The sequence below is a fragment of the Stenella coeruleoalba genome, assembly GCF_951394435.1.
Source record: "Stenella coeruleoalba genome assembly, chromosome: 2".
Taxonomy (NCBI): Eukaryota; Metazoa; Chordata; class Mammalia; order Artiodactyla; family Delphinidae; genus Stenella; species Stenella coeruleoalba.
In genome coordinates, this window is record NC_137147.1 from 148,329,155 (window position 1) to 148,344,189 (window position 15,035).

Sequence of the window (15,035 nt, forward strand, 5' to 3'; positions counted from 1 at the left end):
CGCCTGGCTGTTGTGGGCACCACGAGGAGTCGATGGATACATGTAATGTTTTTGTGTAAAACGCGGTGCAAAGGCAAAGTGCTACTGACAGCATGTTCACCTTCTGCATACAAACATCTGCACGGTAACAAGCAAACCGCACCAGGCTCCTCCCGGTGACGTGAGCATGTGCTGTGAACAGTGAGATGCTAAATCATTCCAGAGCTGTTTTAAGGATTAGGCAGAAATGTTAAAGGCAACAGATGTTGGCTTGTTCCCTCCAGGAGGATTTAGGCTTTAGTGGAGTATTTCTCTGCTGGCTTCAGCCCAAATCATGACCACAGCCCTTTCTCTGACCTCCTGTTCAACCCAGCAAGAAGAAGGGGCTCAATTTCTCCCCTGAGGTTGAGACGCAGAACTTCTAGGGAGGGCCTCAATAGGACAATGATCTCTTGTAAGACGAGCTGACTCGAACGTCAGGGGAAATGAGGAAGCATGCATGTAGTGTGGAGCCCAGGTTTTTCCTGGAAGCCATAAGCAGAGATGAAAGCACTGGGTTCCAGTCTGAGTTTGGAGAAGTCTCCAGGGCCCTGTACAATGAGACCTGGGTGGTCAAGGTAATTGCTCAAGGCCTTCTGGATCTAATATTCTAGGGGACCGTGATATTGGATGAAGTACAGCCAACCCGAGGATTGTTCCAGAAAGTATCAAGCTTTCTCCTCCAGCACTTGGCAGTGAGGAAGCCACATTCTTGGGTAAAGAGAGAGGCTGTGTCATCATCACGGTCTGGAATCTGTGCAGGGTCAAAACCACTAAAATAACAGAGCCTGAAGTAGTTCCAGCAAAACACTTCAGGGAACTTCTGAACCTTCAGACAAGTGGCTTCATCCTGCCCTTCTGTAGGCTCTCCTGCACGCACCTTTTTTTTTTTTTTTAAATTTTTTTAAACATCTTTATTGGGGTATAATTGCTTTACAATGGTGTGTTAGTTTCTGCTTTATAACAAAGTGAATCAGTTATACATATACATATGTTCCCATATCTCTTCCCTCTTGCGTCTCCCTCCCTCCCACCCTCCCTATCCCACCCCTCCAGGCGGTCACAAAGCACCGAGCCGATATCCCTGTGCCGTGCGGCTGCTTCCCACTAGCTATCTACCTTACGTTTGTTAGTGATGCACTCACCTTTGAACGGGGATTGGGCTCGAGTCACCAGGAAGAGACTCTTGCTCTTCTTGCTTTGCGGCTCCTGGCGGGCATAGTAGCCCAGCGTGTTGCAGCGGCCCTTTTTGCAGCTCAGGCACAGGCCCTGGCTGAAGCTGTCCATGTCCCTGCACGGGTAGGCCGTGCTCTGCATGTCAGCGTGCAGCAAGGAGTCGATGAAGAGGTGCACCGACCGCTCGTGGGCACATTTGATGGTCTGGGTGATGGCTGGAAAACGAGGCAAGAAGCACATTATCATCCCTTTGTCTGAAGGATCACCTTGTTTCTCAGTGCAGAGTACCGGCACATTAGGAAGGAGGAGGAAAGTGCTCAGGTCAACCCGCTGACTACAGTGGATGTGATAACTGACTGAACACTACACAAGGGGTAGACCCCCTGCAGTCACTTAGTGTGGAGGCATAGTCTCAGGCTCCGGGGGCTGCTGTGGGCACCCTGTATGTTACGGTAGGTGTTTTAATAGGGGCCCCAAGTCACTAAGAAAATATTGAATTATTTAAGCAAGTGGGGTACTGTAATTCCTTTTGGAAATATTTTAATCTCAAATGGTTAAAAATGCACAACTGCTGATGCTTTAAGGGTGAGTTAGCAGAACAGGCTTGTGCGGAATGCCTCTTTTCTTAATAAAGCTGGGTAAACCAGTGCCCAGGCAATCTTGGGACTTGGCTCATGGTCTGGTGAGAGCTGAGGCCTCCCCCACCATGTCTGCCTTCTGTCTCAAAGCAGCCACTGCGTGCCCTAAGATAACTGGCCTGTACAACCAGCATGGGGATTGGCTTCAAGAAGGACATATCCCAGTGACCAGGTCTGAACGGGCCTAACCCAAAACAAGTTTAGGAGGTTTATGTACCAAGGATTTTGACCTTTTTTTTTGGGGGGGGGTTGTTTTTGGGTCTCCAAATCTTAACAATCTTTAGTAAAGTTTTCTCTAGGAATGTTGAGGAACCACCACGAGATGTGCTAAGAACCTCATGTGAAGGTGGAGCACAGGTAACTTTGCCAAATCTGTTTGCCCAGGATTAGTCATCTCAGTTCTTGGTCACTAGGGGCTATATTTGTTGAGCACCCACTGTTCGGCAGGTACCACACTGAGTGCCTCCCCAGATCTTCAGTACAGCTCCTTGAGGCAGCTGTTACGAGTGAGAAAACTGAGTTTCAAAGACATTCACTCACTCACTCTAGCTCACCTAGCCAGGAGGTGGTGAGGATGGTAAAGCAGTTACCAACTGACCAAGTTAACATGTTCACCCCAGAATAGGATCACTTGCAAACCGAAGGGTGAAGAAAACTGAGAAAAACCATACCAAGCGTGGGCGAGGTAAATGAATGTCCTTGGTTCCATCATTCTGACGTGTAGCACAAAAGAGAAAACGGCCGTAATTGGTCAGAGATGCATTTACCAGGCAACTAGCGAATAAACACCATCCTAGGGGTCTGTGTGGAGCTTAGGGAGGGTGTAAATCTGGGAAGAGGGCTGGATGGTCACCAGGAACTGCTGGCGACTAGAGGGCGATGACTGGAGAGAGATGATGTAAGGAATGATAAGGGGAAGTTCCGAGAAGGTTCTCTCAGGCGTGGGCGGGTGGAAAGCTGGGAGTCCAGCCAAAATGAGATAGTATCCAGTGTGAAGGTCATTCTGATACAGGAGATGTGAAGGTGGTGATGTAATCACGAGATAGTATGTGCTCAGCTCAGTTTCAGATGATTGGGGCAAGATGGTGGTATGTGGGGGTTGGGGGGTCTCCAGTTGGCTTAGAGTGAGTTGGCATGTCTTAATCAGGATATTATTTTACAATAATGAGAACCCTGGAATGCCTAGGAAGCGTATGGTTTTGGCTCACATCTTTGTTCTTTAATCCGGGGCCCGTTACCCACGCGCGTGTTAATGTTTTGGTTTTAGGGTTTGAGAGAGAAGGGGGATCGCAACCCAGATATTGCCATATTCAGTTTCCGCCCTGAGACAAAGGAAGTCACAAGGACCTATTTAGAGCTGAACATCTAATTGGAAGAATCTCCATAATGAATGTCCTGTAGGGTCAGCTGATTAAACCTCACGGGGGTTGGAAGAGTTATTCCCACTCTTGGGAGACCAAGGATCAAGAAACCATGATCTATTAAGTGGATCATCATAGGGCCCAGAATAGAGGAAGCCCCCTGAGTGAGGAAGCTTCCGGAGAAAGAGGAAGAACCACAGGCATCAGGGCTCCACTTTCAGAAAGGCTAATACCCCGGGAGAGACTTCGCTGGGTACACTGAGTGGAGGTGAGAAGCGGGGACTCCCAGTGGTGCCCCTCCGCTCACCCTCAGCACCTGAGCTCCACGGACCGCTGCCTGTGAAGAGGAAGGGCTTGGGGGGAGCGGCAGCCCTTACCTACTCCCACAAGCCCTCTCTCTGGGCGGACTTGGTGACCATTCACCCTGGGCCCCACCCTTGCCAAACTCTTCTCAGAATCTTGCAGATTAGACACCACTGGATCCAGAGGCCCCATCAGTTGTGGGGAATGTAAACCAGCGTAGGCTAGTGTCTTCTTTCTCACCGTTTAAGCCGTGCTTGGCAATATGTTTGTAGAGCTCTAGGAAGTGGCATCCAGGCTGGTAGGAGCCCCCATTGGGGTAGAAGTCATAGTGGGCTATGGGCTGTTTGATGCCCACACTCAGGCCCATGTGTTCCTGGGTAAAGGTGTGAATGGCGTCCACGAAATTGGCATCATCTGGTGAAAGCCGGTCACTGGGGGAAGCTCTTTTAAACAAAAGGCCCGCAGCATCCAGCCCTAACAGGAAAGCAAGGGGAAGGGTTAGGTGAGAGCAACAGGAGAGGAGAAGAAATGCTCTTTTTACCTTTTTCATGTTATTACACATTCATGAGCTAGCAGGAAGAAGAAAATCCTAGGGCATCATCTTTCTCTCGAAAATCTTGCCATAACTTTTTTGCAGTAAAACTGTAGTAATTCATGGCACTAAAAATCGGACACGGGCTGGTTATTATTTATGGGGAAAAGAGGTTTGCAGGAACTATCCAGTGGTAGAAATAAGGTTATAAGGGAATGCTTGATTTAGTTAAGCCAATCAATTTTAAGTACCTCTCACGCTACTTTCAAGAGCATCTGTTTGCCTATAAAAAAACCCACTGTGCTTATTGTAAGTAGTTCTAACCTATCCATCAAAGAAAGAATTTATTTGCCTGCAGGTTGTCAATAATTTCCCTAAACAAGCTGGCTTTTCCCCTACACTAATGTCATTTCATTGGAATGTTCAGAACCGCCTTGGGACATTACTGTTCTCTGGGAAAAATGTTGTGAGCAAATAGGACTGCTCACAGCTCTGCTCCTTAAGTGACAGAGATGTTTGCATGAGACAAGTGGCAGCTCCTGGCTGATGGTAGCTGGGAAGTATTTATGCACTCAAGATTTTTTTCTCTTTCTTCCTTTACCTTCTCTGGAGGACCCTTTGTTGTCCCATGTCAGTCCTGGCTTCCATCACTGTTGGGGGTGAAGGAATTGACAGGGCACCATGACAGTCCCTGCTCTCTAGCCCTCACCCGTAGTTACAAATAAAGGAAGTGATTTATATTCCTTTCTTCGTCAGGCTGACTATGAGATGACAACAGAGTAGTTAGCGGTCCTGTTGCTTCTGATATGTGTGGGCCTGGCTAATAATGCCTGATGTGGCCCGTGACACCAGCCGGCGTGGAGAGGGTCCTGGGCCCCAGTGCCGCCTCTCTGCAGTTCTGACTTAGCCTTCTAGGCCTGGTTTGTCTGTGAAGGACCTCACTGGACTTCTGTGGAAGGTTCTTGTGTGGGAGGTCTGCTCACCCCCAGGCTACTGAGTGTTAAATCATGGAGGGCGCCAAATACTGATCCATGGATCAGGCCTCCCCGTCACCAGCAAGATGAAAAAAAAAAACAAAAAACAGAAAATGAGTTCTCATCATGACAGATTTGCTTCGTTTAAATGTCTGCCATTATCCCTGTCTTTTTTCAGTGTTAAAATAAATCTCTTCTTTTATGAAGGAATGGTAATAGTAGATAGGAGTTGCCAAAAATGTTCTTTCTTGATAAAATAAAAGATCACAGCAATGTTATTCATCTTACATTTTGTTTGAATTGTTCTCGCTTGTGAATTATTGTTTTAGCCTGATGGGTCTTGAAGGATGAGTAGGAGTTTGGTAGGGAGACTAGGGCTTGGTTTTCCAGGCAAAGAGAAAAGTGACTGCAAAGGCCCAGAAGCACAAAAGGCCACGGCACGTATGTAGAGTGGAGAAAAATCTAGTGTCACAGAAGCCTGGAACTATAAGAAGGGAACAGTGGGAGGAGAAGCTGGAGAGCTCTGGGGACACTACACTGAGAAGGGCCTTGTCTGGGCCTCCTTAGTTTTACCCTGTAGAAATCAGTGGGCCTCAGGGACTTGGCTGATGAGACGTGTTCTTCTGACTGACTCTGGGGCAGCAGCGGGGGATGAGGTTTGTGTCAGGGCAGCCTGGTAGGAAAGGCCTTCTTGTGTGTCTTCAGCTCTTCCTGGGTATCTAGGGGCATTTCCTAGGTGGCATAGAGCTTGGGGTGAGGTTTTTGGTGCAGAGATCCCTCCCTCAATCCAAATGGGCCCCAGAGTAGGACCCACGTGTTTCACAAAAGTGAACACTGAGGTACAAACATGGCTGTTACAGCAAATTTAGGGCTGTCATTCTTTAACTCACGTTGGGCTTTTAAAACTATAGCTTGAAAATAAACTCTTTTTTGCTACAAAAGTGTACACAAAATCTACTTTTTAGGACCTGTTTGGCAGGACTGTGAGAGACCTTTGTTTGAGGAAAGGCAATAGGAAGTGAGGCTGTGATTTGCTCTAAATTCTCTTGGAACGGCAGTCTATGACAGCGGTCATGTTTGCAATAAATAGTGCTATAAGTCCTCCTGTGAACTCTAATACAGCTTGAAGGAAGCTGGGGGTGGGTTAATTATGAGACCGTTGGAAAAGCAGGTCCTTGCTCCACGCCCCCGTGCAGTTGTGAAGATTATAGCTGTTAGTTATCAGGTGTGGTTACCTGTAATTCTCCCAATCTTGTGCTTTCTGCTCATGTAACTGCCAGCGAATCCTGAGACGTGTGCACCCAGGCTGTACCCAATTAGATGAACATTGCTTGGAGAAAAGTGAACAGATTCCTGGAAGACAGCGGTGAGACCGTTTCAGGAGGGGAGAGAGCTGCCTGGATAAAAGCCTTTGTGGGTGCAGCCTGTTCTAGGCTCTCTCTGTTCTTTGTGCCTGGTCACAAGTAAGGTGCTTAACTCCTCCTCAGGACCCCAGCTGGTTTCTCACCTTGCTGACTCTGTCCTGTTTCCTTTCAGGCTCAGCTACCTGGGGCCCTGCCTGGGGATGCTGCCTCCTGTCTGCCCACCTTTACCTGGATGTTAATGCCTTGCGGGAGTGATCTCATTCATGTGTGTGGGAGTTTGACAGCTTATAGGGTGTGTTTAGATCCCTTAGCACATCCAAAGAGGTGAGCATAAAAGGAACAGTGGATGGAGTAGTGGGGGCAGATGATTCTATAAAATAGGGCTTTAAGGGAGGCATTTGAGAGACCGCTGGGGGTCCAGTCTCTGTCCCATGCCTTCCCATTCCTGTGAGCTTAGCAGAAGTAGTTCTCCCGTCTGGGTTGCTCTAGGAGACCAGTCTTAGAGGAGGGGAGAGGACAGGAGAGAAGGGAGGTCAGGGCAGGTCTCACCTCCAGCCACTGGAGAAGGGCCGCGATCTCCTGGCCGACGAGGCGGGTGTTGCGGACAGCGATGGAGTAGTGGGTGTGGGCCAGGGTGACCCATTCTGCCAGCCCCACGTTGACTGGTCGGGCCACCTGAGACTTCAGCGCGGCCACCATCTGCCAGATCCAGTTTTCCAGCGAGGCTTCCATCTGAGGGTGGAACCACAGGGTCATCAGCTTCCCCGGGAGGGAGGCGGGAGTGCTGTGCTAGCTCCCTCTCTCTACCTGCTCACCTCTTTCCTTCTCCAACTCTGGGCTCACGCTGGCTCCTTCTCTCCAGGAGGAAGGGCTTAACCTGGGGCTTCTCAGCTTCAGCACCATTGACACTTGGGGCCAGATATCTCTTTGCTGTGGGAGCTGTCCTGTGCACGGTAGGATGTTTACCGCATCCTTGCCTCCATCCAAGAGAGGCCAGCAGCACCCCTCTCCTCCCCCTCCCCAAGCTGTGAAGACCAAAAATGTCTCTGGACTTTCCAAATGTCCCGTGGGGGGCTACCCCCAGCCCTCCCTGTGCTGCCGCACCTCTGGGTCACACCCACTGTGTTCTGCTTGCCTTAGAGGGGGTAGGACTGTGAGCTGGAACATAGTAGGAACTCAGTAACAACTGGGTTGATTCATTATGGAGAACTGTTCTGTGTATGTTCCTTGTTTGAGAGCCAGTTTGCAGGGCACTCCTGAAGGGTTCACAGAGCAAATACGTTTGTGCTGTGTCTGGAAGGATAAATAGGAGTTCTCACGGAAGAATCCAGGTGGGCCGGTGAGTGTGGCGGCGGTGGGTGAGGGTATCTAGGGCACGCCAGGCGGAGGAAGAGCATGTGCAGAGGTGCAGAACCACAGAAGGGCAGTGCGGCCTGTCTGGGGAGAGCAGGAAAGTTGGGTGTAATTGAAGACGAGAACGCAGAGGTGAAGCTGGACAGCAGTACTGATGGTTTGGCTTGTGAGTCTGGGGTAAGATGCATTCATTTAATAAATGTCTTTCTACCCAGTACCTTCTATGTGGATGTAACACCTTGGGTTCAAATCCAGACTCTCCTAGTTACTAGCTGAGTGGCCTTGGGCAAGTTACTTAACTTTTCAGTGGCCCAGTTTCCTTGTCTGGAAAATGGGGATAATAATAGTGTCCTCCTTCCAGGATTGCTGTGAAGATGAGACAAGTTAATAGATGTAAAGCATTTAGCACCTGGAACATGGTGAGGACTCAGTAAATGTTCGTTATTGCAGCTGCTGCTGTTGTCATTATTATTATTATTACCAGCAATAGTAGATATATTCCAGTCTGCACAAGATTTTGAAAACAAAGAACTCATTCTAGTAAAAGGGTCCCGGTAAGAGGACCCTGCTATCTTCATGTCTGTAAACAAGATATGAAGCCAGCCATTACTTCAGCTAACAAATATTTTTGGAGCACCTAATATATAATGGATCCTGTGCGGCGGGAGATGAGGGAAGGGATAATCTAGGCAGAAGTCACAGCCTGAGCCAGGAGGAGAGAAGTCATTTGGAAGGAGCTACAAGCAGAGGTAAGGGGGAGGCAGGGAGAGTGACAGTGGAGGCAGGGAGAGCCGGCCCTGCTGTTTGTAAGGCTCTCAGCTCGAGTCCCTACCTCAAGTCAGGTATCAAGTCCACAGCTCTCTCCTCCCCAGAGCTCTGCTCTGGATGCATTCCCTCCTTCCCAATTTCTTTTCTCTTTTTCTCTTGTAAGGGAAGGTCCCTTTGGCTAAAGCAGCCGAAGAGGTGGAATGTTCTTTCCTTACAATGGCTTTCTAATAATCCATCCTTACCCCCTCCGCTCCCACAGGAGAGCTTCCCATGTCTGATCTTTTTTTTTGGCCATGCCGTTCAGCTTGTGGGATATTAGTTCCCTGACCAGGGCTTGAACCTGGGCTACCACAGTGAAAGCGCCAAATCCTAACCACTGGACCGCCAGAGAACTCCCTCCATGTCTGATCTTTAGTTTCCTTTAAGATAGGTTTCATCTCAGGGTTCTACCCTCTGTCTCCAATTCCATGCTTTTTTTTTTTTTTAAGAAACAGGGATGGAGCTCCTAGCTTAGCTAGAGAGAGCTGCAGTGAGGAGATTGCAGTGTGAGGCCTGCTGTGTGATGGGGACCCTGCCAAACCCGTCCTTGACAAAGGCTTGAGGTAATGGAGTCTTTGACAGTGTGGGCTTTGGAGCATGAGGGTTCTAGTTTTGGAGTTCTGTCTACTGAGGGCTGTGTGACTGTGGTAGCTGCTTGACCTCTCTGAGCTGCAGTTTCCTCATCTGAGAGATGAGACTAACTCAAGTGGCCGTGTAGGGAGGCAGGAGGATTAAATGAGCTGATGTCTAATGTAAATGGCTTAGCTCCTATAGGGCCTCATCTGTGTTAGGTCTCTTCTCTAGGGGCAGGAAAGCCCCGACCACCTTCACTGCCAACCCTGTGCTGTGGTGGAACACCCCCCGCCCTTCCCTAGGGTGGGGCTCCTTTAAATCCTAGGAGGAAGCGGCTGGCAGGCTACAAGAGCCTCTGTGCTTTTCTGGGATGGCAAACCCACCTTGTGGCTACACCCACATGGCGTCATGTGGTTCCCACTACCCCATGAGGCCCGGCATGGGGTCCGTTTTGTTCATGTGGAGGGTATGAGTGAATACATGTTGAGAGAGTGGTGGTGGGCCGATGGGCTCATTTTGCTCTCTAAGCTAGGATAGACGGGGGTTGCAGAGTATTTTTCAATTAGATGGTAGGGAAAGGGTTTCAAGTCATGAAATAGACCCCAGATCTCTGGAGGTTTCACAGTGTGAACCAAGCTTCAAATTGTGGGTGGCCTAGAAACCAGTAAGGCAGAATTTCTTCTTGGAAACTTTTGTTTGACTTCAATCACTGCCCACAATATTCTTTTCCCCCTTCTTCCACAGTAATAGCATTTTAGCATCACTAAAAAGCTACACTTTCTCTAAGAGGCTACATATCTTAACCACCTTTCCCTCTAGGTATGGGCAAATGGATGTAATTGGAAGCATTTCACAGGTGCTTCTGGGAAGCTAACCTAAGAAAACACATTTATATACCCAAAGCCATTGAACTGTACACTTTAAATGGATGAATTTTATGGTATAATGCGAAGTATACCTCAATATAGTTGTTCTTTAAAATCCCTGCTTTTTTACTTTTTTGTGTTTACATTTTACTACCTTGTGCTACCTGGGATGCAGATGTGATAGCTAGTGCTCTAGCTGCCATCTTGGACCATACTCTAAGGATAGCAGAATAGTGAGCAGGGAATGAGCTGGGTCCTTGAGGACTTCAGTGACCAAAGCTGTTTATTCAGTTTTGGATTACATATACTGGACTGTTGTATGAAATGGAAAAAAACTTCTGTTTTATTTGAACTACTGCCAATTTGGATTTCTGTTATTTGCAGCTGAATTTAACCCTTACAAATATAATATTTTATTGGGAGACTATGTCTTCTGGCTTCCTACCTCCTCTTGGGAAACATGCAGATTCACCTTCATGAACTGCAATCTCTTATGGGCCCTTATGTGCTGTGTGACCTTTTTGAGCCACATTTTATTATCTGAAATGTGGAGATAATTATACTTTCTCTGCCCTGCTTACTCATGAAATTGAGATAATCAATAAGATAATGTGTGGGGAAGCACTTGGAAAATTAGAATGTACTTTAAAAGTATTATTCATGAGGTTGTTATCACCAGCTCCGTATCTTTTTATTACAATTGAACACACTAGGGAGGGAGAGAAAAGAAAATGTAAAAGTAGAGAGAAAAAAGGCATGTCAGCGTTTCCTACCAGCCACCCGTGGACTATCATCACCAGAGGCAGAGAGGAGTTGAAGCCGCACTGCTGTAACGTGTCTGAGTGATTGAGCCGAATCTGACAGCCCTTATTGGTTTCTTCTTTAAAGAGCAGAAATCTGGTTCTTGTCTCCTGTGATGTTTCCTTTGTTTCAGCAGCTCGAGATCTCCTTCCAAATGACTCTGGAAGATAAAATTGGAGACAGTGTTTAACCTGGCACCTGTCCCACCTCTGCCAGCTCTGGGACAACCCAAAAGTTTCTAAGAGCACTAGGCAGCGGGGTTACTGCAAGGTGCTGGAGGTAGGCACGGGCTGTGGCTTTGGGGAAGCCCAAAGAGCATTTTATTTCCAGCAGAATGGGAGATGATGGAGGGTGACCTAGGAGGACCCCACACAGAGGTGGAGAGGACCAGATCCTCCATCCTGCCATCCCAGTGGCTACAGGATCAGCCAGTCAGACACTGGAGTAACTCCAGGACAGTGGGAATATGGGAGAGGCGATTGGGACTGAGGTTCAGAGAGGATAAGTATTTCGTCCAAAATCATTATGCTAATAAGTGGTAGGATTTGGACCCTGTCTCTCTGACTCCGATTCCCTACATCCCTATGCTAGGGAGACAGCACACAGAGCATCTTATTTGATGACATTACGCATTCTCTCCCGTGGCTCAACCCGTTCTCACACGTAGCCTTGCATTGACCAGGTAGGACTGGGGCGGGGAGGGTCACAGAGGGAGTGGTGGATTCTGCTTGATGGGGAGTGGCATTCAGGGAGGACTTTCCAGGGAAAGTGATGCTCATGCTGGCCCTGAGGGATGAATGAGGGCGTGTGTGTATGTGTAAGTGGGTGGAAGGAGTAGGGCTTTCCAAGCTGAGGGAACAGCTGAGTAAGGGCTCAGAGGCATGGGACCTTGTGGGTGGAAGGAAGCCGAAGGCTGGGAAGCCAGAGTGTGGGGGGGGGGGGGCGGTCCCTGGATGCTGAGGAGTCTGGACTTTATGCTCTAGATGATAAGATGCTGCTAAAGTGTTTTCAGCAGAAAAGGATAAATGAATATCCACCTGGAATCTTTAGACTGTGTGAGGGTGGGGTAGGGAGAAAAAGATTGCTTTTATGATTACACCTTCTGTTGTTTTCCTGAAAGGCTATCTAGCTTCTCTTCGTGGGGAGCCTCACCCTGACTCTGAGACGCTTTGTGGAGGATGGGCAGTCACCCAACTCTTTGAGGCAGCACAACGGCTGTCAAGACCATGATGTCAGTCAGAAGAGATAAAGCTGGGTGGAGCCTGAGGGAGGCGCCATGTTCCCCAGGTGTGGCATCCCAAGATGGGTGACATCTTTTCTGCTAAGATTAGGAATCAGACCAAGAGCTGGGGGAGGATGCTCTCACAGTCCCTTCCAGCCGAGGGTGGGCTCCCCTGCGGCTGAGGGGCAGACACAAGGCCATACCAGCATTTGTGATCAGTGAACTCAATTCAGCCCAGTTACTAAGAGCTCTGATCATTCTTTCTGAGCATAAAGTCATTCAGGCTTCTCAGACAATAAGTCTTGGGCTTTTGGTTTCAGGGGACAGCAGGACAGAAAGATGATGAAACTACAACGTGCAAGGGGAGGTATTAATGAAACCAATTTTCCTATCCAAAGGTTATTAATTTGAAAGGTTATTAATTCCCAGCAGAGGGCAATGATTTTTCACTATGATGACAGAATGAAATGCATCATATTTTATTAAAAGGAGATGAGAATGAGAATCTGAGTAACTTCTCTGAGATAAAGAAGAAAATTTCTGTCGCCCAGTTTGACTTTCCCAAGCTTAGAGACTATCTGAGCTTGTCCTCATTCCTGAAAGCATAATCTCAGATTGTGCTCCCCAGCTCATTGCATGCACTGCCCCACTGGTCTCTAAGTCAGAAACCTGGGTGTCATCATATACTGTTTCAGCAGCCATCCAATCAGTCCAAAGCTTCAGGTTTCCAAATATCCCTAGAATCCAGTGCCCTAGCTCAGATGCACACTGTTTCTTGCTTGGTTTATTGCCACAGCTTCCTAACTGGTCTCTCTCTGTTTAATCTCACCACCCTCCCTCACACTGCTGCTCAAAGAATCTTTCTAGAACAGAAATGACTATTATACCTGTTAGTATCTTTAAGCTTCTTGGTATTGCAGCCAAGTCCATCACCTGAATGATGATCCCTCATCCCTCAAATCATCCCCTCTCTACGCTCTCCTGCTACCCCAGACTGCCACTAGTTCCCCCCATTGCCATTTCACATCCCTGCATCTTTGCACTCTCGCTTCCCTCTCTGCTGCTCCCCTCTGGTCCATTTGTTAAAATGGAACTCAGACATCACCCCCTCCAGGAAGCTGTCTCTTCTAGCCAGAGGTAATTACTTCCTCTTGCTGCCAGCACCGTATTGGTCCCCTGATCCTAAGATAATTTATTTGTTTGGATGCGTAGTGTTTCCTTCACCAGGCTGTGAACTCACGGAGGACAGAGCTGAGGATGCTTAATAAGTGATTAGTGCGCGAGGTGGTATTCTGTGGGGTCCAGGTCTCAGATCAAAGGCTGTCATTCAATCTGTCAGCCCTATATGAACTGGAGCTCAAGGTAACTAATTTTCTTTTATTCAGTGACTGAATAGCTATATCTTCCTTCATTTCAGGATAGCTGACTTGAATGCTAAAAACCCTACGTGAAAATAAAATGGGGATAGATATAATACCCATCTTGTGAAGTCATTACAAGGATTAAATAAGATGATATTTGTAAAGAGCACGGAACAATGCCTGGCATATTATTAGACCCACATAAATGTGTGTTGTTAACATAAGTACAGATTGGAGCATCCAGCATCTTGCATTTTTGGTCTGTGAAATTCTTTCTTTCTGTGAAAATTTATCCCAGTTACCCTGGACTTAGCTGGGAGAATCAGCTCTGGCCCCAGTACCCGGGGCCTCAGATCTGTTCAGGAGAGTCCTAGGGAAAAAAGAGTTGTCAGATGGAATGGCTCACAAACACCTGGACAGACCTGAGCTCTCCCTTTTCTTCCTCGGAGCTTGGCTTTCTTTTAGCATGTGTGTGAGTGAGGAGGTTGTGTATAAATTAAGTCATTCATTTACTTCCTCAACAAATACTTATTAAGCATATATTATTATATTATGCCCTGAGCCCTGACTAGGTACCAGTTGGAGGCCAATAGGGCCTGACATCTGTGTATCAGGAGTCCCCAGTCCAGTGGGAAAGAAAGCATGAGGTTGCTGTGAATACTGCTGTGGAGTGACGTCCTGAGTAGGGGCTTTAGGGAAGATGCCAAGAGAAGATAAGGCATCAGTTGAGTCTGGAAGGATGAAAGATTCTTTAAGTGCTCACATCTAGGAGAAATTTTTGAAGAAAGTGGGGCTCTGGTGCCTAAAAATATAAGATTTAGTGGAGGACCTGAGCACTGAAGGGCTGCTGTGGGGAAGAGGGCCTAGGATTCTCTTGCGCAACTCCAGGAGATAGAAACAGAGTCAAAAATGGGCATGGGGGCTTCCCTGGTGGTGCAGGGAAGTGGTTGGGGGTCCGCCTGCCGATGCAGGGGATGCGGGTTCGTGCCCTGGTCCGGGAGGATCCCACATGCCGCGGAGCAGCTGGGCCCGTGAGCCATGGCTGCCGAGCCTGCGTGTCCAGAGCCTGTGCTCCGCAGTGGGAGAGGCCATAGCAGTGAGAGGCCCGTGGACCACAAAAAAAAAAAAAAAAAAAAGTGGGTATGACATGGAAGGAGAATTTTGACTTTAAGTGGCTCTTGAAAATTCATAGTTGAAGAAATTGGGACAAAGAGAAAATAAAGGTGGCAAAACAACAAAGACAGAAATGTTAATAGATTAGCAACCTAAACTAAACTGCACACTCTGTGATCATATAAGGTTGCAGACGATGGGCCACAGATTTTGTTTTGAGCTTCCTATTGGCCAAATCAAAGAGGGAAACAGGAGCAGTTATAGAATTCATGCTGTCCAGCTGCTCATACTTTCCTGGTCCTGAGGCCTGAGATGGTTTTCCCGTGGGTTATTGTAAAAAGAGGCCATTGCATGAGGCAGGGGCCACTGTCTTGAATACTATTCCTATGAAATATACCGTAGCAGGTTTCATGTGGTTGACTCTGAGAGTGCAGTGCAGTCCTCAATGGAAGCAGCACCCAGAGCACCAAACAGCGTTTAAGTCACAGTGAGTCTCTGTAAGACTCTTCGTTGTAATCCAGCAGCAGTCCTATGACTGAAGGAGGCAAGGGCTACTTCAGGTCACATTTTGGG

General features: G+C 47.9%; 1 protein-coding gene across 1 annotated transcript in view; it reads right to left on the minus strand.

Moving 5' to 3' along the window:
- The window catches only part of LIPC (lipase C, hepatic type), a 173,793-nt gene that overhangs the window by 17,411 nt on the left and 141,347 nt on the right, over positions 1 to 15,035 (minus strand). Inside the window, exons 4-8 of the mRNA XM_079912117.1 lie at positions 10,739 to 10,926; positions 6,916 to 7,098; positions 6,238 to 6,355; positions 3,737 to 3,970; positions 1,164 to 1,409 (exon numbers count right to left, since the gene is read on the minus strand). Of these exons, the coding sequence (XP_079768243.1) occupies positions 1,164 to 1,409; positions 3,737 to 3,970; positions 6,238 to 6,355; positions 6,916 to 7,098; positions 10,739 to 10,926 (969 nt within the window). The remainder of the gene's footprint in view (positions 1 to 1,163; positions 1,410 to 3,736; positions 3,971 to 6,237; positions 6,356 to 6,915; positions 7,099 to 10,738; positions 10,927 to 15,035) is intronic.